Source organism: Aplysia californica, unplaced genomic scaffold, assembly GCF_000002075.1.
Source record: "Aplysia californica isolate F4 #8 unplaced genomic scaffold, AplCal3.0 scaffold00262, whole genome shotgun sequence".
NCBI lineage: Eukaryota > Metazoa > Mollusca > Gastropoda > Aplysiida > Aplysiidae > Aplysia > Aplysia californica.
This window is the reverse complement of record NW_004797532.1, coordinates 8,374-30,547: the sequence shown is the minus strand read 5'-3', so window position 1 is coordinate 30,547 and position 22,174 is coordinate 8,374. Positions and strand designations below refer to the sequence as shown.

Genomic DNA, 22,174 nt, shown 5'->3' with positions numbered 1-22,174 from the left:
TCAGAGACGGATCCTCAATTTGTTCAAGGGCTTCTTTAGCCTTTTCACCTCCATCGCTGTAGTAATTTTTTAGCTCCTCTGCGTAGGCTATCCACACACAATTGGCACAGCCACTCATACAGCAGGTCACTGGAGGCTCAGGAGGAGGACCCTTGCCTGGAACTACAGACACTGTTTTTAAAGCAGAAGGTTCAACCACACTGTTCTTGCCATTGGTTAAAACATCCAGAACTGGAGCAATGTTGTCATCTTCAGATGGACTTTGTTCAGAAACACATTTCCCGGACTTTTGGGTATCTGAAACTTTTAAGTCCAGTTCTTTGTTTTCACTTGTCTGATATTCATTACTTTTGCTTTCACTTTTTGCTGAATTTGCAGTGCACATTCCTATACCCTTCAACTTCACTTCCAATGCATAGTGTTTATTCAACAATTTGCTGAATGGAGTTCTTAACCGACAAAAAACCATGGTAGGAGTAGGATGATTTTCAATGGATAATCGGAACAAGCCGAGAACTTGGTGATTAACTTACATGTACTAAAGTATGTTTGTATACTTTTTAGACAATTGTATGAACAAAAGAACCAATTTTTACGAGAAATTATGCATCCTCGGATAATTATCAGGCATCACTAGTTTGACAACATGCTGAAAAGCCCACGTGGTGACTGCCTGGCAGCATCGAAATTCCTCTCCATTTCAGAAATCCTTTCTCATGCAGGAACGAATGACTGTGATTTGTCCTGGAAAAAAAAATGTTTTAAAACATTACAAACAGTCAAACAACTTAACACAGAATCAGCCACAGTGGAGTAGTGCTGTGCATAATCGACTATGATAATCGATCGTCGATTATCGCGATGCTCATGATCGAAATCGATTTTCGAGCCATGTTCGATGTCGATCATGGTGGCATTTTTTTTTCACTGTACGACCTCAGTTTCATCTTAAAATAATATGAGATTTTACCAAAACTTTACTAGATCTAGATCTAGAGTCTATATTTATACATCGATCTTCAATTATTTGTAATGTTTATGATTTGAAATTTGAAATAATATAATTTTATGACGACCTTAGTTTCACCTTAAAATAACATGAGGTTTCACCAAAACTTTATTAGATCTAGATCTAGCATGAATAAATAAATTGAAGATAAAAAAAAAACCCCAAAACAACAACAAAACAACAACAGCAAACAAAAAAGCAAAAAACAACCCCCCCAGCGATTCCGATCCCTGCATCCCTGAGCCTACACACTCTGTGGGCCTAGCTGCATCTTCATGGCTTGCGTCCCTGTCCCTCCCACCCTTTCACAACTCCATTTTTTTTATTAATCGATCGTCGACTCTGAATCTGAAAATCGATTGTAATCGACTATGAAAACCTCGATTATTGCACAGCACTGCAGTGGAGGAGGGGCAATAAGATTCATTTAGGACAGCAAGTATCCAAGAAATCAACATTTTGGTTATCTCAAATACCTTACGCACACTCACAGCCCTCACAGAACGGTTAATAACCAAGCAATTAAATAGAGAACCACATAGTTTGTTGCTTGCGAAAGCTCAAGCAGGATAACATTGGGGGGGGGGGGGGGGGGGGCAGAATGTTTTTTAAAAAGTTGTAAAAAAAAAAAAGTTCCTCCAGATAACCTCCCATTAATAGAACGATGATAAAAAACAACTTGTTGATTATTTTGAAAGAGATGGAATTACAGGGATTGTCCCAATAAAGACAATAATACACACCATTAATCTTCAGTGTTTGTTCCAAATTTAGGGTCAGGCATCTCACACCATTCAAGACCTCACTGGCACCTAAATGGTCATTATTGACTGCTGGGACAAACATGATGTCCCTGTTATAGCCGTAGCCTACCCTGTTATCGACAGGGATCATGTTAACATACACTGTAACAAATGTTTAAGTAAAAATAGGATCATTCTTAATAACATAGAATATCCACTATCAATTTATTAGTTATGTTTCTCCTTTCTTTTCCACTGCCATTATTTGCTCCTCATCCTTATCTTTCTTTTCCTAGTGTCTTAGTCTCAACGAGGTTGACAAGACATCATTTGAAAGGCACAGGATGCCGCCTAGTGAAAATAATAATTGTGATTATTTATACATGTAGTGCACATCAAAAAGCACCCAGCACCTACTTTACATTCAATGTTCCTGTTACAGGTCTCGCCACCAAACCAGGAGACAATGTTACAATGTGGGGCCAGATTGAGTTCACGCTAAGACACTTGAGTCCCTGATTGGAAAATTTGAATAAAAGTGCCATGGAAGCTGCTTCACTTATTTGCTTTTTTTTTTTTTCCTTTCTTATATCCATTTGTTTCAGAATTTTGTCAACGGCTGGACCATTTTTATAGTATAGCCAACATGCCTATTCTGTAGGAAACTGGGCTCTACGTCTAATATTAAAAAAGATCTCAAATCTCAAATGTGAATCAGCTGAACATCTCCCACAGTAGGCAGTCTATAAATAATGCGATCTCGGACTGTTCGCAATAGCCTACACACACAATTCCACGCACATGCTGTGTGTATTCTGGAGCAATCAAGCAACTGCTCACAGTTAAGAGTGATTGGTTCATTTCTTGCTATGGGTATATATCCTTTTAGTCTCGCCTCTGTGACTCTTGAGCTTGAGCGAGGTCAACAAGACATAATTAGGTCACCATTAGTGGAGCCTTTGAATGGTATAGATTCTATATATCACCAGCTGTGTGATTCAACCGCCTAAGTCCTAAGTGACAAAATTTTCGAAAATCACTTTTTGATCCCTTAACACAGTACAACCTTTGATATACCTAATGTTAAAATCCCGAGTTTGAAAGATTACTGCAAAGCGTTTCGATCCTTCAATAAATCGATTGCCTATGTCACACCAGTTCCCAATTTCCACGTGATTCAACCACCCAAGTGCAACTTTTGCAGCCCGGTGGCGAATGGGCGGTTGAATGTTGAGGTGTTCACCTGTAGCGTAGGCGGCGTTACCCACACGACTGTGGCGTTTGTCATAACAGACTGGAGGGTCACATCAAACTTCGACTCAGATCGAACCCTATCGATAGCCAGATGATTTTGTTAAGGCAGTTTGCATAAAATCAAAAACTAAGTTTGGTAGTGTAAATGGGAAAGGGCAAGATGGCATCAATTAATATGTTAATACTGAAGTGTGTGCCACGTTGGTAAATTGTGGCAAAAGCTACTGACGAATACATTTTTTAAAGTTTATGATTGGCAGCTAAGGGGGGCTCATTTCACATTCAGTACAACTCTATTGGAAAATATTTTTATCGCGACTTTTCGCGTTTCCTAATTCACTTTAAGTGTGTGCCTCTTGCTGTGTCTAGCATGTGCCATTCTTGAATCATTGATTAGTTAAACAGTGCCATAGAGATGATACTTAAATTGTTATAAAAAAATAAAGCAACTCATAAACATTTGCTCCGAAAATTCTCTCTTCAACAAAGCTTCAACTTCAACTCTCCAGCTCTACACTTCAATTTAAAACACAGCTCTTACATTCTACCTACAGGCAAAACAATAAGTTTGTATACAACTACACACCCAGTGGTCATTTGTGACTGTTGCAAAGACAGTTTACATGACTTGGAGATGGGAGCTCCGCCATTGCCATATTACCAGAGAGCAGAAGAGGACAAGCAATTTTGTGATAAGTAATTCTTCGACAAATTGGTCAAATTTAACGAAATTGTTTTCCCATTACTACAGACAAAATACAGGCAAAATGTATCTTGACTTACACTTTCAAAGCCCGAGAGGCCTTCATAGAGAGTAGGCCTACCAAAGAAAACGGAAAGAGTCACACGTCATCTCAGACATCTTTCAAAGGGATCCAAATAGAGCAACCTGTTGTTGTATGTGTCGGAAAGATCAATGTGATGTTTGCAAGGTAGAAGAAAGAATCTAACATGAAGCTTGCACAAAACCCATTGGATGGGACCAGATTATATGTCTAGCGTGCATGGACTTGGAAGCGGATTGTTAGTACGGCGTTGAAAGCATCTGCTGCACTATAACATAACAGGACCAAATTAACTGTCTATATTTTTTATAATTTGGTAACCAATGATGATGTGAAGTGTCACGTTTGGCACCAAGGAGAAGGACGATTGACTGCCAATGAAATTTTTTCTTTTGTCAGTAACTTCCAGGAGGAGCCTACAGACAATACTTTTAAAAGCTATGTTCATTATATACAGTATCAGACCACAACGTTATCTTGCCATTTCAGGGGGGCTTGCCCCAAAGACCTAATAAAAATAAGGTGGGGGGGTTTCAGGTGCCCCCCTGATTTTACCATAATTTGATGTTTTGCAGTCGTTAGGTTTGATATCTTAGCTCGCCGCGCATCAAACGTCACAGTCTCATACGGAACTGCTTCTTTCACATTCAGGTCAAGAGATTGCAACATTAGACAAGACCATATCAATATTAAGAATCATACGTTGTGACCAAGAACTTGGGGCTCTTTACTAGAGGAGACCTGTCCCGAAATCCACAAGTGACATTGATGATTGACTGAAAGGCGAACGGCGAAGTTCGGATACTTCTACATTCGTTTCATGTAAAATGTAAACATGCCATTTTCCCCCCGTGTACAGTGACTGAAAGTTCTAAGTTTGTTTTAAAAAGTTTTATTTTTAGATTCTTACAATGATGGAAAATTTGCTCATTCTTTAATCCTAAAATGTTATAGACTTGCAGAAAATAGTCAAATTATTGTGTACGTGAAGGGACTCTTGTCAGTAAGCATAAAAAATTACGAATTGTCTTAACTAAGGAATAAAATTAGTGACCAGAAACTTAAAGCCAACCAGGCATTTTAGTACAACGGAAATTTCCGATTTATATCATTGGTAGATCTTGTATTTCCGGGTCAGGTAGTGTACTGTTTACTACAGTTTCCTCCACAGGGAGTGGGAGACAGCGTGTTGGTGAAACGAAAGTGTCGAGACTAGATCTACTCGAGTGGTCTAGCCATGGGTAAAATTGGCAAGCCGCAGAGGAGTAGGAAACAGAAAAAGATAAAGGCAATCGACCCGTTTTATCATGGGGATCGCAAAGGCGTGTAAGTTTTCGAGCTACTAGATTCTATGGCTACTTCTAGATTCTAGAACGGGGGGGGGGGAGATTTTTTTTTACATGAAGAATTTTAGTTTTTTCTCGGTGACTAAAATCTAAATGCAAAATAGGTTACTGCCAAAGTCAACAGTCTTGTTTTCTTGCAGTACCTTTTGAAGGTATTTTCAAATGAAGTATAGTCAGGGAACGTTGCCCCAACCACTGCTCTCGAAGTATCTGAATATTCAGACATTTAAAAATCTTTGGCTCTAAAAATTGAATTCGATGCCAAAAATGCTTCCTCCCAGTCCTCGCAGAATAGCAGAATGAAATTATGAAAGGATGACGCCTAAATCTCGCAAATTTAACAAAAAAATCTCAAGATCAGAAACCGTTCGGAGAAATAGAATTCAACCACTTTATTTGCCAGAGCGTTCGGAGAAATAGTCACTTCTTAATTAATATTACGCAGTGGCTATTTTTACGGCGAGCCGTAAAGATAGCCTCCCAGGCTATTTTTACGGCGTGCCGTAAAGATAGCCTCCCAGTGAGTCCCAGGCTATTTTTACGGCGATCCTCGAAGAGCGACCCTACTCCGCCTCTCATGTACGCGACATGCCTCAATGTATTAGATCTAGGCCTATAGTATAGGGGCCGTTCAAAATATAAACTTACACTTCAGAGGGGAAAGGGTGTCTTTGGCTTCTGTAAGAAAAGTGGAAGATTGGGTGGGGAGGTGAGATGAACATTTTGCTCATGACTGGGAAGAAAAAGTGGATAAATGCCAGTAACAAGACCCAGATCTGCATGATCACTGCAGATCCCCATTGTTGTTGTTTTTTTGTTTTGTTTTGTTGGGTTTTTTTAGAGGGGGGGTTTACAAATAATTTTGAAATTATGATGAAAATTCTGTCGGTGGATATCTATTTTCTTAATGTTTCTTTGTAACTTTGCAACTGTTTTGTTGATCTTTTAGTGTCTTTATGTCTTTTATTTGTAAGGCACGTACCTATTGCATTGACAACAGTCTCAATGTCTTCCACATATATATGCATTCTTTCTAGTTCGTATGGTTTGATTAAATTGTATTAACTGAAATGTTCTTTTTACGGCGGTCACAAACTGATGACGTAGAACACGTTTTTCAGTCTTATAAATTCCGTCTTGGCTTGTAGGCCTTGTAGGCTCTACCTTATTTGTTATTTTATACTACATTTCAATTTTACTAAATGACCAAACTAATGTAACATACTTTGAGCTGGTTAAAACCGAGAGTAAGGCACTATAATTAAATGTCCTTTATTAGTAGTATTATCATAATTATAGTCTTTATTCTGGACTTAAACAATTCAATGTTTTTATGTTCTTTACTAGGACCTTGTTGTTGTGGGATTCTTTCAAATAATAAAATAGATAGCATTTTTAAAGTTTTTGTGTTTTGTTTCTGATGTGCTCATATTATTACTGTCCATCTTTACGGGGAACAGCTCACCCCAAGGGTGATTCTTTTTCCGATTCATATTTAGGAAAAAAAATTATACGCGCATAAGAAATAATGAAGAAAGTAAATTTTGATAAGTCGGAAAATATGAAAGTTGCCATGGAATGGAAACAGCACCAACATGCAAAACAAACAATAATTTTTAAAAACCGAAGGCTTCTTACTCTCTAACAAAATTGCATGAAAATTGGTGGAATGGTAGATACAGATACTATGGTCAATCGTACTGAGCAAAATTTTGATATTAGAATGTAAAAAAATATATATGTGTTCCTGTACCCTGAAATTTCATCACAATAATTAAATTAATCATTGTGAACACACAAAAAAAATTCACACCTCTATCAAAAATCTGCTCAGTGCAAATTGTAAGGAAGGAGGAACATTTTAACGGCATTCCCAAGGCCAAAAGTGTTAACTTCAAAATGGCCGCTCTTCTTGTGGGTGTGGTACATGTAGTGATGTCAGTGAATGAGATGATGATGCTGGCAGTGGCAGTGATGATGGTAATGATAGTGACGAGGAGGTGATGGTGGTGGTGATGATAAAGAGAGGGTGAATGATGATGGTGGGGAGAAGAAGGAAGAGGTGGTGGTGGAGGAAGGGAGAAGGAAGATGAAGAAGAGAATAGAATGACGGTGAAGAGGAGGAAATGGAAAACCTTTGGGGCTGTTCAAATATAATTTTACACTTTTGGAGACTTTTTTAAAACACAAAACCTAATACCACTTTTCTCCCATTTGTCTCCAACCCCCACCTACACCAATTTAATATTAGTACTTTTTCCGATCTTCAACTTTCATTATTATTTTAAAGATACCTGTACTATACGTGGCTTTTTTTTAACCAGCTTGTAAAAAAAAAAAATCATTTCAGTTACTACAATTTAATCAAACCATATGGACTAAAAAGAAACGCATATATGTGGAAGACATTGAGACTCTTGTCAATGCAATAGGTACGTGCCTTACAAATAAAAGATATCAAGACACTAAAAGATCAACAAAACAGTTGCAAAGTTACGAAGAAACATTAAGAAATTAGATATCCACCTACAAAATTTTCATCATAATTTCAAAATTATTTGTACCCCCCCCCCCCCCCCCTAAAAAAAACCAAAACAACAAAAAACAAAAAAACAACGGGGATCTGCAGTGATCATGCAGATCTGGGACTTGTTACTGGCATTTATCCACTTTTTTTTTTACCTTTTCTTCCCAGTCATGAGCAAAACGTTCATCTCACAGAAGTGTCATATTTGGTTAACCTCCCCACCCAATCTTACACTTTTCTTACAGGAACCAAAGACACCCTTTCCCCTCTGAGCTGTAAGTTTATATTTTGAACGCCCCTATAGGCCTAGATCTAATACATTGAGGCATGTCGCGTACATGAGAGGCGGAGTAGTGTCGCTTTTCGAGGATCGCCGCAAAAATAGCCTGGGACTCACTGGGATGCTATCTTTACGGCACGCCGTAAAAATAGCCTGGGAGGCTATCTTTACGGCTCGCCGTAAAAATAGCCACTGCGTTAATATTATTCGCACAGGGTCGAGCCTACATTGATTTTTGGACCTCCTTTGTCTCAGGGTATCCCACCTTTTGGCAAAGGCAGCTCTTATTGGCCCACATGGGCAAATAAGCTGGGGCTTATTGGCCCACATGGGCCATTTAAAGCGTTGTTTTTCAATGTATTTCATACATGGTATTGTCCCAACTTGTTCTACTTCTTAGCTATTGTTCATCTTTTTATTTTTAGCATTGGATTGGAAAACTATACATTCTCAATTTAAAATATGGGATTGATGGACTAATTTGTTGAGCTATTTTTGAAGATGAGAGGACTTTTCGTTCTTTCTCTAGCGTTAATAGTTTTTGATTATTAAGATTGAATAATAAATAATAAATACGGCTCTTACTATTAGCATTCTGTATCCTTATAACACAAATGAGTTTTTGTATCTTTTGGGATCTTGTTGGTTTGGGAGTCATTCTAGATCTAGATCTAATATTATAGTAGAAATTGACTTACTTTCAGGTGTAAAATATATTAATTAAGCCTTAGAGAAGTGTATAATTATAATATATATATATATAAAATAATTTCTCTGATATTTAATGGGGATTTTGTTGTTGTATTTTCATTTTAAAATTATCATTTCTGAATTTGAGGGGTGGGGGGTCAAACACAGACAGGGGAGATAACTCGTAATTTTGTGGGCAAATAATAAATTTCTAGGGGAAATTTTATATGGCCCTGTGGGCCAATAAGCACCACGTTTGGCAAAAAAGGCTTTAAATGATAAAACAACTGTACACTATAGTATAATTTCATACTTGTTTTAGTTTTTTTAGGGTTAAAGCATACACTCGTCCCTCTCTCTCTCTCCCTCTCTCTCTCTCCCTCTCTCTCTCCCTCTCTCTCTCTCTCTCTCTCTCTCTCTCTCTCTCTCTCTCTCTCTCTCTCTCTCTCTCTCTCTCTCTCTCTCTCTCTCTCTCTCTCTCTCTCTCTCAAGGCGCAAGGCTCTCTCTCTCTCTCTCTCTCTCTCTCTCTCTCTCTCTCTCTCTCTCTCTCTCTCTCTCTCTCTCTCTCTCTCTCTCTTTCTCTCTCTCAAGGCGCAAGGAAAAGAAAAAAAGAGAGACTTGAGTCATTATCATTATCATTGACACAATACACAACTTGAATTCCAATTTGAGTGGGGGTTTTCGTATCGCATTGCACAATTAGAATCAGATCTATCCCTACCAAAGATAGCACATTTATGTTCACTCAGCCCGAAAAGTGTTCGCAGAAGTCCACGCATTGCTTCAGATGGCGCTTGAGCCTTTGTGCTTTGTTTTGAAGCTCTCTTTCGTTTCCCCAGAAGAAGAATAGGATATAAGCACAGTCTGTTAATTTCAGTTTTATTGTTTTTCACACAAGTAGGGTAACCCACCCTGTTTGCAAAGTCCGCACTTTTTTGAAGAGGGCACCAAATTTTGAGGACACTTTTTAATTGGCTCAAAGAGAGGAGTGAACTATCTTGTTATACATGATCTTTGTCCCTAAATGATGAGGTGGAAAAAATGAGGAAATGCTAGGCCCAATTAATTTCCATCCTTCTTTTGAAACGCCCTGTGCCAATAATATTTTGTAGCACACCCTGTGCAAATAAAATTTCATAGTATTCACACACCCTGTGCGAATAAAATTTCATAGTAGTAATCACACAGTATTCACACATCCTGTGCGAATAACTACAGCCTTCTTTTAATCAAAGTTGTAATATTTCTAAATTACCTTTTCCCATAAATATCTTGGTCATAATATGAATGAGTGAAATGTTTAGTTTGTGCCTTTATAAATATTTTGTTCTATTAATAATGTTGATAAACATAATTTTTTCTTTTTCAGCCGCAGTAAAGATCTCAACCAGACACCCAAGAGTTTAATTCAAGAAATACCAAAGAAACTGAAACGTTTAGGATACATAATTGATGATGCGAAGAATTCTGGTGGAAGGAAAAAAAGCAAGAACAAGTTCTTAACACCTGAACAAGGTAAGGTCGGCTCTATTTCTCCGAACGTTCGGGAAAATAAACTTGAACTCTATTTCTCCGAACGGTTTCCGTTCTCGAGATTTGTTGTTAATAAGCAAATGGAGTGTGTGTGTGTGTGTCTCTCTATGTTTAAGGTGTGAACGGGTGGGAGGGGGGGGGTTTGGAGGGATTTTTATTTTTACATGAAGGATTTTAGTTTTTGCTGGGTGACTATAATGCAAAATAGGTTAGTGCCAAGGTCGAGCAGTCTTGTTTTCTCGCAGTACCCTCTGAAGGTATTTTCAAATGAAGGAAGTATAGTCCGGGAACGTTGCCCCAACCACAACTGAAGTACCTGAATATTCAGACATTTAAAAATCTCTAGCTCTAGAAATTGAATTTGATGCAAGAAATGCTTTAAAACCCAGTCCTCACAGAATGGCAGAATGAAAGATGACGCGTAAATCTCGCAAATAACTCAAAAACTCTCGAGATCGGAAACAGTTAGGAGAAATAGAGTTCAACCTTATTTTCCCGAACGTTCGGAGAAATAGTCACTTCGATCTAATAAATTCACTTTTTGAATGTTTCTACCTCTGCTAACAATTAATGGTGCCAGTTCACTAGATGGTCTACTGTGATAATCGGTTCTATTGTAAGTCCTGCCAGATTGACCTGTCTACCTGTGCTTTGTCACTAGGACAAAAAAGGTGGTTGTAAGGTCAGCAAGTGACAAGATGGGATGTTGTTGATGACCAGGCGCTGGGACGATAGATCAAATTTTCAAAGGTGGTGGCATTTGCAACTGTCATTTACTATTGTCGTATGTGGGTGGGTGGATGTGGATGGATGGATGTGTGTAGGTCTGTGCGGGTAATTTTATATTATCGCTCCCACACTCTGATTGATAACTACCTTCAATAAAGAGGATGGCCAGTTTCCCTGACCCCCCTCCCCGACAAGCTCAAACTGCAGCCTCCAAAAGATTTATGGTCCCTTTCAATTTTCAGGGCCAAAACATTTTTAACACAACCAATGAAAGTCACAAGCTTGTATAAAAGCAGGAGGAAAATGTTTTGTATGTGGATTGTTGTAGACCATCAAGTGTAACAGTTGTTAGACTGGTCTGGTGGTAGACCGTCAAGTAGAATAGTGTTACATTGTGGCAGACTATATTCAAGTGGATCATCACCCAATCTCTGTCTGATTACATACAGTAGTCGAACCTGTGTAAGACGGCCACCTATTGTCAAGGAGAAAAGTGGCTGTATAAAACAGGTAGCCGTCTTAGGCAGGACTGGTCAAGATGAAAAAAACGAACCTTTCCTTTCTGAGGTCCCAACTGAAGATAGCCGCATTGTTGTTGTTGTTTTCACTGGGCTTTGTTTTCTTTTTTTATTTTGTTGCTGCTTTTGTGCAAAGGTGACAATAAAACAAAATGTGTCAGATAAGGAGGACTGAGTGCTATGGTAAAAACAAACACATGAGTCGCCTCCGCTTGGAGAACGAAGGACGCTTCTGTCTCAAGTTCATGTTGACGTCCATTGTTACTTTGTTATTGACTGGGTAAACAGTGACCACTCCTCTCACTTACAATTTGTGTGTATGAGTTGTGGGTGGGGCTTATGGGTTATGAGCGAGACGTGCTGATAACACGTCTCGGTTATGAGGGATCACACGCTTCCATCATCTGCAGCAAAAATGTGTTACTTATTTGTCAACAGTGGGAGGGGCGTGAGCAAAGTGATCGGTTGGAGGGACTACCTGACAGTAACGACAGGGGAATGGATCAAGCCAGCTCGCCCACAGCATCAGGGGCCAGTGCATAATTTATGACAAAACATGTAATGGAGTCACTAAGGTGGCCGTCTATGACAGGTTTTATTGTTTGGTGTGATAGGGGTTGTGAGATAAGATAATGTGGCCGCGGCCACGTTTTGTCAGGTGCCCGTTTTACACAGTAAAATTATATCGAAAAAACGCAAGGGGGGGAATGGAAAGTAGCCGTTTGTACAGGTGGCCGTCATCGCAGGTTCGACTGTATTTAATAGTCGTTGATGAATGGGACAATATACATAAGCTTTTATTTAGTTTAAACGAAAAAGGCGTTCTTGGAGTTGAATTACACCTTTGTATAGAATTACATAGATGACTTACTTATCATGTTAAGGGGAAAAATATTATATTTGACTTTATTATTGTTATGTATTTTATATTGTTTTAATATGAGGAGATGTTTTGTTTCTTATATTTTTCCTGACATTATTAGAAGGCCGCATGTTATACTGGTGTTCTTTGGTTCTATTTTCTAACTCCTGACCAACTGTGTTGTAGTGTTGTTTACTTCACATGCTCTCAGGAGGAGGAAAGCAGTCTTTGATCACTTAGAGTGCTTCTGTTTTCTGCAATATTTATATTTGCTCAGTGCCTTTAGTATTCTATCATCATCATCAATGCCTTTCACCCCTGGCAAGGTATAGGCCACATACAAGCTCCTTCCGTTTATCTCTGTCCTGAGCCATCTTTCCAAGCTCGTTCCAAGTGAGCATCATCTCTCTCATGTCCCTTTCCACGCATCTCTTACATGTTTCCCGTGGCCTACCCCTGCCTCGTGCTCCTTGTGGGTTCCACTGCAGTGACTGTCTTGTGATGTTTCCGCTGGGCTTTCTTAAGGTGTGTCCCATCCATTGCCACTTTCTTAGTCCTATTTCTACTTCTATATTCTTTTGTCCTGTCCTTTCCCACAGCTCTTCTTTTCTTATTCTATCCTGCCATTTGACTCTTGGAATACTCCTCATACATCTGTTGATGAAAATCTGGACTTTATTCAGTACTGTCTTTGTTGTCTTCCAAGTTTCACAGCCGTAGAGGAGCACAGACTTGACGTTGGAGTTAAAGAGTCGAATCTTGGTGCGCAGTGAGATGTATTCTATAAAAGACATTAATTTTATTTTGTATTCGAAGAAAATTGTTTCCTGTGCGTTAAGACGTTTTTTTCTTCTTTCTGTTCTACAGGTTCTGTGAAATATGACAGTAAGTTTGGCACTCCACTTGGATCAAAGAGTCCTGAATCAAAGCCGGCTGCCATTTCTACACCATCACAGAAACCACAAAAGAAAAAGAAACAAAGAACCCCCAAGCATTCAGCTGACATGACCAAGGAACCTGGAAAAAAGGGGAAAAAATCCAAGTTCAAACAGGAGGATGTTGAAGAGTATATTGATAACCTTAAACCCAATAAACCGTTTGTCGAACCCTTTCAGTTCAAACGCAGGAATGATGAGTCACAAGCAAAATTTATGAGAAGAGTGGACCGAGAAACAAATGTGGTTTTAGCTAAGGCTAAAATTGATGAGCAGTATGATGTAAGTGTCTATGTCCGATAATGTCCTGAATTATTGTTATTTTATGCTAAATATTTCTGCTCTTAGACTCAACCTGTTTGCAGTTTTGTGTGGGTTTGGTTCTGTCATTATGTGTTTTTTAGTCCTTTAGTGCAATGGTTTAGCTCCTTGCTTTGCATATGTAATGTAGGATATTAATTTATTCCATAGGCAAGGTAGAAATTTTATTTGACTTCCCATTTACACGAAACACTAGGACGAGTGACAGTCGTTCCAACAAAGGCCGACCAATAAAATGTACCAAAAAATTCCTTCATTTACATTCAGACAAAAGCAACAACAATGGCCGAGTGGTTTTTCACTCGTCCTTGTGATTGTGTTTACTTTTATGGCTGCCTTAAAAATTTTAATGACATCGGCTGTGTAGATGAATTAGGTCTATCTACGGGACACCATTGTCTTCTTGTGTCAACAAAGCATGTAGTGTGTACTCACCAAAGATCTTAAGTGGGCCATCTCCCTTTTTTCTATCTGGGGCTAGCCCGCCTGTCCTTGCCACCTTCATATTCAATAGTTTATGTCGATTTGGATTGCAGTCACTGCCATCTTTGCCTTGTCTTGACATCTTTCAGATTTGAACAACCTGATCTTGAAATGTCTAAATTGTTGCAATAGGGCTGTACAACATTTGTTTAATTCTTTATCTTTGAGGGGGGGTACATCCATTATGCGAGGGGCCTGTTTTGGTACAAAATCTGAAAGTGACAAATACGTCACTAAATTGGTCATTAAATCGAATCAAGTGAACCTATTTTGATAGTTTTTCATCGAGTGAATGAACTCCTGGTATACGAGACCTGTTTTTGGCAATTGCAGAAAAGTAATTTGACGTCGAAGTCGCCGTAAAGGAATGTGCCCGAGCCACTGCCAGCGGCTCACCAGCACAGCTGTCTGACCATGAGCTGCTGGGAGCGGCTTGCTGGAGATAAGGAGTCAAAAAGAACTGATTACTTTCCTTCTATTTAGTTCATGAGCTATTTCAAGTCGGGCCTAATTGCTTTAAAAAAGTTTTTAAAAGTAAAATACTTGACTCATTGATTTCGTGTGTTTTACTGTCCCTTTTCTGATTTATTTTCTGTCTTTCTGTTTGTAGACGGTGTAGTGATATTGTCTGCTATTTCTTTTTCTCTTCATTGCTTGCATTATTTTTATCTCCTTATTATCATGCTCTCTCCTGTAAATTTATATTCTTTATCAACAACAACATGAACAGCAACATCTTTTGTAACAACAACCAGGTCCAAATAATAAATAATTCTGGTAAATGTTTCATGTATACTCGTTAGCTTTTGAATCTTGATTGCTTTTTTTCTGAGGTTTCCTGCAGATGATGTTGGTCTGTATTTTTTTAATAACTCCCCCCTCATGCAAAGTGCTTTTTGAATTTCTTCTTGGTTTTCTTCTTTGCTTGTTTCATAATTTTTGTAGTTTCGTTACTGGATTCTTGCAAGAGTCCTCTGCCAACCTGTTGATGAAACTTTTTATGCATTACTTTTCAGGTTGATGATGAGAAAAAAATTGGGATGATGGTCAAAGCAAAAAAGTCAAAACTGAATGAAAAAAAGAAACAGTAAGTATCTTGATGTTCAGACAAATTAGGTCTATGTTTTGTCTGTCGCTGTAAATATAAAGAAATCTGATAATTTTTAGCAGAAACAAAGGGCCCATGTTTTGTGATATAGTGTTCCTTTTATTTAGCAATTTATGTACTGTCATTGTTTGTGATTTGTCATTGAGGATTTCTCCTTTAAAACTGTTCAAAATTGATAGAACTACTTTTGTGATTTTACTTTACTTTACTTTACTTTTCTGATCCAGAGGTCATTTGAGTTCTAGCCCTTCAGCCTGTCGATATGGCAAAGAAGATTAAAAATTATGTGGCTCATGATATGTGAATGAGTCGTGCTTTTTTTTGTTGTTAATATGGGGAGGAAAAAAAATGTACCTACTAACTTCCAGCTGCATCCCAAGTGATGCTTTATATGTTTTTTAAAGATGGCATCTTTTGATATTATGTTTTTTTTTTAAAAACCTTGTTTCTTCAGGCGTTTAGCAGACAAGAAAAAGTTGAAGGCTGAAGTATTGAAAGAGAAAAAGCAAGAAAAACTCACTGGATTTAATGCTTTACAAGGTAAACCACTGTCTGTATAATATAATTTTTTTTTTCTTTCACTGCTTGCTACTGTATTTTACGTTTTGATTATGTGATTGGAACTTTTGTGGAAAATGAAGAAAGGGGTCTGAGCATCATTTTATAATAATATTTTAATGAATAGGGCATTCGTATAGCGCATATTCCTGCTCGACAGCACTTCACACTATACTATTACCCAAGCAAAACCTAGAGCACTCAGAAACACTCTCAGCTTCCTGGGAGATTCATACAGTGCAAGCAGCTGGTTAAGTGTTCAAATACGAACAAAATGACAAGATCTTTTGCTGTCTATAGCTGGGTACCCATTCCTAACTGGCTGAAGTGAGGAAAATGCTGGTGGTAAAGTGCTTTTGCCAAGGACACCGCGGCGGGCACATGATGGGATTTGAACCCAGGACCTTATGGTTGTGAGTCTGACAGCCTAACCACCTGGCCAGTGACCACACAATTTATTTTTTATAGAAAAGAGTTTTGAAGGGTTTGCCTTTGAAGCCAGTTACGAATACACATTAAATATGCGCAAGTATAAGAGGAAGCTCCATGTACGTATTCCGTCGTTACCAAAAAAGCAACTTAAAAGAACAAGGCATTGATAGGGTCTAGTGACTATTTTATGTTAGTGAACATTTTTTTTTACTTCTACACATGTTTTGTTTTGAATCTAAACAATTTTTTTTTTAGATTCCTTTTTACTGTTGTTTTTCCTTTGCCAATGGAATGCTGAATATATAAAAATGCCAGTCTTGCTGTATGCCTCTGCGTGTTAGAATATATCCATGATAAATGTAGCAATGTGGATAGCTTTTCATACAAAAACATCCGTGGTGAAAGTATGAGCGTAGATCAAAAGTAATGGAAGTTGCTATCAAGTGGCCAAGATATAAGCTTCTGTCATAAAATCTATGCATGTACTCATAACTAATCTATAACCTCTCTGCTTTTGAGCCAACAATAGGCGTTTTTATGTGACTTCACTCTATTTATTTTATGACGTCACTAAGGATGGGTTGTCCTCTGGAGGCAGTTATAGTGCAGTCAAAAATTTGTGACACAACTTATTTTCAGATGTCTCTTCAACACTATCAAACATAGGTTCTCCAACTTTTTCACAATGATTTGTATCAATTTGTCTTAAACAGATCAATATTTTAATTAACATCTGCTTGCTGTATTCTAGAAAATTCCTTAATAAATACTAATAAAAAAATCCAAGTGCGTGGTTTCTACAGATTTTAAAAAGTTTACAGCTAGGGCAATATCGCTTTTAAAAGCAAGTCCGTCTTTTTTTCTGATCGTGATATTTTATGCTTATTGAATGCATCTTTTGGGCACCTTTAAAGCAAAAAATGTGTTCACTATGAAATTAATTTCTTGTAACAAGTTTTTCCACTAAAAATTGTCATTGGTGAGCTGTGACGTAGGCCATATACTACTTGTACAAAATGATGTAAAAAGCAGGACATGCTGTTAACAATCCCACTTTCCGTGTGAAGGAGAATTATTGTATTTTATATAAATCAATGAAGAAAAGTTTTTTAATCTAACTTCAATTGTTGTGGAAAATTATGATTAAGTCAAGACAAATTGATACAATTTGCTGTGCAAAATATGGGGGACATTGATTCACCCTGAGGTATTTGAGGATAAGTTGCACCACAAATTTTTTACCGCACTTTAGTTTAAGTACACAAAAGAAAACATCTATTTTATATATATCTATACACTATGAACTTTGCAAACCGTTATAAACTAGTTTGTGAAAATTTTGCAGAGTATTTGTGGAGAATCTTCTTGTTCATATCAAACATTTTATCGTTGGGTAATGTATAAAGTGAAGGGAGAGACACTGCTTTTGATGACTCGCATTCTGGGCACGCAAATTCCTCTCTATGTGAACGAGAAAACAGTTGATGTTATCTAGCACCATATTTTGAAAGATCCTCATAACCCTATACAAGAATTGAGTGACATGTCTGGACTTTTGTTTTTGGGGTTGTCTGATTTTTTTGTAAATGTTTTACGGCGCTCGCAACTATGTAAGGTCAAATGAGCACGTGGGACACATTAAACATTTTCAGTTGGTAGAAAATTTTGAATTTTGCTCGGATGGCGGCCGAAGCCTACTCTTATCGATTTTAGACCACCTAGGGATCTTTAACATGCACAACTTGCACACGGGACCTCCGAGATTTTTTTACCTTGTCAGAGAAGGCTAGGTGTAAATCTTTCCTACCAGCAGATCAGGGGTGTGGCTGAAAGACAGCAGTAAGAGGGAGCCAAGGAGTAGCAGTAGAAAGGCTGCAGAAAAAGTCAGGAGCCCAGAGAAGGGGGCAAAGGAGATAATGTGTGGGGGTAGAAAGTGGAGACGAAAGCAGACGACAGAACATTGCTAGAGAGCTAGAAAGGAGGTGAAAGGAGACAATTTTAGAGAAGAAAATTTTTCGGTCGCCACCCGGATTCGAACCCGGGACCTTTGAATGTGAGGTGAACACCTTAACCTCTAGGCCTCGAGAGCCCCCCTGGACTTTTGTTTGGGTCGGTGATAAATATTAACTTTAGAGAACTCCATATGAAAAAAATGTGTCCCCTTTAGAAACTGAGTTTCCTGTTATTTTCTTGTCTGAAAGATAAGTGTGCTGGATGAAAGTTTAAATGCATTTAGGACCTAACAAGAGCTGTAAATTTAGAGCTGGGAAGCATATTGGAAGCTGACAATCACTGTGCCTTCTGGAAGAGGCTGAAATCGTGCATACAAAGTTGGAAAGAGTATTTCAAGGGATTGAAGATTTCAGGTTCATAGCAAAGCAGTAAAAGTTTTTGAGACACTTCAGAACCTCCATTACTTTTTAATCAACCCTCGTATTAGCAACAGTTATGTGCCTGATCGAAATGGATAACTGACTGCTTTGGGACTGTTGACTATGAAAGCAGCCCATTTGTCTAAGTGTGAGGCTATATTCCAAATAGTTCTTGTTTTTCCTGACATCCAAAAGGGTGAATTTGAGCCAAGGTCCACATACTCCGCTTTCATATGCTTACGTACTCACAAAGTGCGAATGGAAGCGTTCAACCTTTTATTTCTACATTACCTGGGCCTACTGCGGACGACACGCTTCCTCACGCTTACGTGAAAAACGTAAGACGTCTAGCATGTCAAACATTTTCCGTACGTGCTGTGGCTTCACCGACACTGATTTCGTTGATTATCTTTTGTTTGCCCCCTTTTAACTTTAAAATTAAATTAATGCCACTTGACTTTGATCTCAGTATTCTGTCTCCAAACTGATTTTTGGGGGGTCTTTAGTTTTGTTTCTTCTATTGACATGTTGATTTAGGTATAGTCAATACATTTTGCATCATTGTTAATTATTGAATTTGTTATTCTGAATTTCAATAGTCGTTTTATTTGTTTATTTATTTCTGCTCCCATTTTTCAAAGTAAACAAATGTGCCTGAAAAGAACATGCCCTTTGGGAGGCACAGTGTGGGCTCTTAAATGACAGATACGGTAGAGTCCATTTACGTAGGTCATATACTACAAGGACAACAGCGAAAAAAAAAGAACAACAACAACAACAGAAGCAGCAACAGCAGCTGCAGCAACATCTTACACCAGTGTAACTGTCAGCCTTTCAATTGGTGGAATGGGCTTCCTCCAGTTCGTATTCTATTTTTGAATATGTAGTCCACATAATTCCAAAAGCTTTGGAAGCTTGCCTTCGTCATGCGAAAATATGCTAAGCATGTTTTGTTATCTTCAAAAATTTGGTGCAACATTTTAAATTCTCCTGTTTTGCCTCGTTCTTTGCATGTGGGATGTACCCAGAATCGGCGGTGACCTTGCATATACCTCCTCTTCAACCACCACCATAAAAAAATTTCTTCTTTCTTGTTAACGTAATTTCTCTAGATCTACATCTAGGTCTGGTGCGCAAAAAAGAATTAACGTACGTGTGAGGACGCCGTGAACACGGGCTACCCGCTACGTTAACGCAAGCTTTCGTGTCTCTCCTTCCCCCCCAAAAGTACTGCCTGTCTGTTGCTGTCATCACTCTGTACATCACTTATTTCACAGAGAGTATCAATAAATCCACACAAAAGTGTGCGTGCATGCATGCTTGCGTGTATTATGAGCTTTTAAAAAAGATTTTATAGTAGTCTTTGCTGTAAAGTGCATTGAGCATTCACAGAGTGAAAAGTCGCAAGTCCCAAAAGTCCAATTTTTCAGACTCTTCATTCTTTGCTCTGCTTCTCTTCGGCTCAGTTTCAGATGTGATTTGCTACCTTGTGATAGAAGTAGAAGTGAAACTCATTCTTCATATATGTTGGTTCTTTTTGAGAAGAAATTCATTTCGGGGGCTCTCGTGGCCTAGAGGTTAAGGTGTTGGCCTCTCATTCAAAGGTCCCGGGTTCGATTCCGGGTAGCGACCAAAAAATTTTCTTCTCTAAAATTGTCTCCTTTCACCTCCTTTCCTGCTCTCTAGCAATGTTCTGTTGTCTGCTTTCATTTCCACTTTCTGCCCCCACCCCCTCACCTCCTTTGCCCCCTCCTCTGGGCTCCTGACTCTTTCTGCAGCCTTTCTACTGCTACTCCTTGGCTCCTCCTTACTGCTGTCTTTCTGCCACACCCCTGATCTTCTGGTAGGAAAGATCTACACCTAGCCTTCTCGGACAAGGGCGAAAAATCTCGGAGGGCCCGTGTGCAAGTTGCGCACGTTAAAGATCCCTTGGTGGTCTAAAATCGATAAGAGTAGGCTTCGGCTGCCACCCGGGCAAAATTCAAAATTTCCTACCAACTGAAAATATTAGGAGTGTCCCGCGCGCTCATATAACCTATGCAGTTGCGAGCGCCGTAAAACACTTTACAAAAAAAAAAAAAAAAAAAAAAAAAATTCATTTCATGTTGTGTGGCTTTTTCTATCTAGACAAGGTGGAGTTTGGAGATGTTGTGCATGCCCCTCCAGTCCTCACTGTCAGACCGAAGAAGGCTGTGGATACTATGGGGGTTGATAAAGTAAGTTAAATTATGAAAGGATAATGCTGTGTAACTGAATTTTCACTCCTAATTATCGTTATTTTGGGTAAATCTTTTCATTGTGAATGATATTATTATCAAGATTTGTACACAGACATGGTTGTTGGGGAAATATTTAAAACAAAATGGGTTTCATGAATGAAATAATTGCTTTTTCTCAAATCCACATTTGAATTGATTGAGATACCTGTTTGTTGTGGTTCAATGTGTTAAAGTAGCGAACAAGATCTATAATTTCTTCCTCCTTGGATTTTAAATCATCATCAGTTTATCATGGTTAAATATTATGTGTTCCTGTACGTAATAGTAGTTACAGGAATAAGTTTTAAAATACTTATTGGATTGCTTTGATTTTATGCTTTAAATTCTAAAAAGCAGTGTTTTGTCATGGTGGTGAAATCAGGCTCTTGTCAAAATAATGGAATAAAAAAAATACTTTTCTGCACCTTGGGCTATTTTTAATCAATAAAATTTTTTGTTTTCTTTTTTTAATGTTTTTTTTATAATTTAATTATTTTAATGTCCAATTAAAAAACATTTCTGTATGTACTACAGATTTTACTTTAAAACAGTCAAAAGGCACCCCCCCCCAAAAAAAAAAAAAGAAACAACAACAACAACAACAAAAATCCAGTTAAGTACATTGAAGCTTTGAAAGTGAAAGTCACCAAACTTTGGTGGCCATTTTCTTGCTAATCTTACCTCTGGCACTAGGCAACCCCCACCTCATTAATTACAAATATCTCAAACTTTTAAGACAATAAATGAACATGCTTTAAGATGATACTTAAAAACTCCATGTGCTACAAAAATGACAGGCGTCCAATTCCACTGTCATGACTCAAATTACTCATGTTTTGACAACACATCATGTATTTTCTTTTTGGATGAACAGCCGGGACTGAGGATGCCTGAATTGAAAGAAGCAATCATCCGAAATATGGCAGAATCTGCGAATGGTGTAGACGTTTCTCTGCAAAGACAACGCGGGCAGACAGTGAAGAGGAAAGCTCTGTCATCAGGACAGCAGGTCATTGCTGATGCAAGGAGAAATGAGTTTATTGAAGCTTATAGGCAACTCAAAGTGAAAAAGGCAAAAATAAAGTGATGGAATAGTGGTACTGTATTTGCATGAATTATTTTTTGGTATAATGCTTGTTGTGTCTCCTTACCTGGATGCCAAGAGGTGTCATCTCTGACTGAAGGTGTAGGCAGAGGAGAGTCACCTTTCTGGAGCTAGCCCCAGGCCTCCCCTTTGAAGGGGTGACATCCTCACTCTTTTGAATCAATGTTCGTCATTGTTATAACATTTTCTCAGTGTAAAAATATTGAGATTCTGTTGCTGTATTCAGGGCTTGTTTTGTCATACCTATACTTTTTCTCTTCTCCACTGCATTAATTATAGCCTCATCTTGTTCGGGATCCATCTTGGTTATAATTGGAAGTTGCTT

General features: G+C 38.3%; 1 protein-coding gene and 1 long non-coding RNA gene across 2 annotated transcripts; one reads left to right on the top strand and one right to left on the bottom strand.

Annotated features, from left to right (window-relative positions):
- Nucleotides 1-348: 348 nt before the first annotated feature.
- On the bottom strand, nucleotides 349-4,851 carry LOC118477864. Its single transcript, XR_004858660.1, has 2 exons — nucleotides 4,494-4,851; nucleotides 349-744 (listed from the first exon to the last, which is right to left on the bottom strand). It is a non-coding gene; the product is annotated as an uncharacterized LOC118477864 (long non-coding RNA).
- Nucleotides 4,852-4,950: 99 nt separating this feature from the next.
- Nucleotides 4,951-21,841, top strand: LOC101860580 (coiled-coil domain-containing protein 137). The gene is made up of 7 exons (XM_005100830.2): nucleotides 4,951-5,117; nucleotides 10,005-10,150; nucleotides 13,145-13,494; nucleotides 15,033-15,103; nucleotides 15,579-15,664; nucleotides 20,614-20,702; nucleotides 21,619-21,841. Exons 1-7 carry the CDS (start codon nucleotides 5,029-5,031, stop codon nucleotides 21,829-21,831), a joined length of 1,044 nt encoding a protein of 347 aa, XP_005100887.1. The 5' UTR covers nucleotides 4,951-5,028; the 3' UTR covers nucleotides 21,832-21,841.
- The last annotated feature ends 333 nt before the right edge of the window (nucleotides 21,842-22,174 follow it).

What these genes read in the sequence shown, in the direction of transcription:
- LOC101860580 (XM_005100830.2), top strand. Translation starts at nt 5,029, where the DNA reads ATGGGTAAAATTGGCAAGCCGCAGAGGAGTAGGAAACAGAAAAAGATA. An exon ending in CTGAATGAAAAAAAGAAACA is followed by an intron (nt 15,104 to 15,578) that starts GTAAGTATCTTG and finishes TTGTTTCTTCAG; the next exon opens with GCGTTTAGCAGACAAGAAAA. An exon ending in TGGATTTAATGCTTTACAAG is followed by an intron (nt 15,665 to 20,613) that starts GTAAACCACTGT and finishes TTTTCTATCTAG; the next exon opens with ACAAGGTGGAGTTTGGAGAT.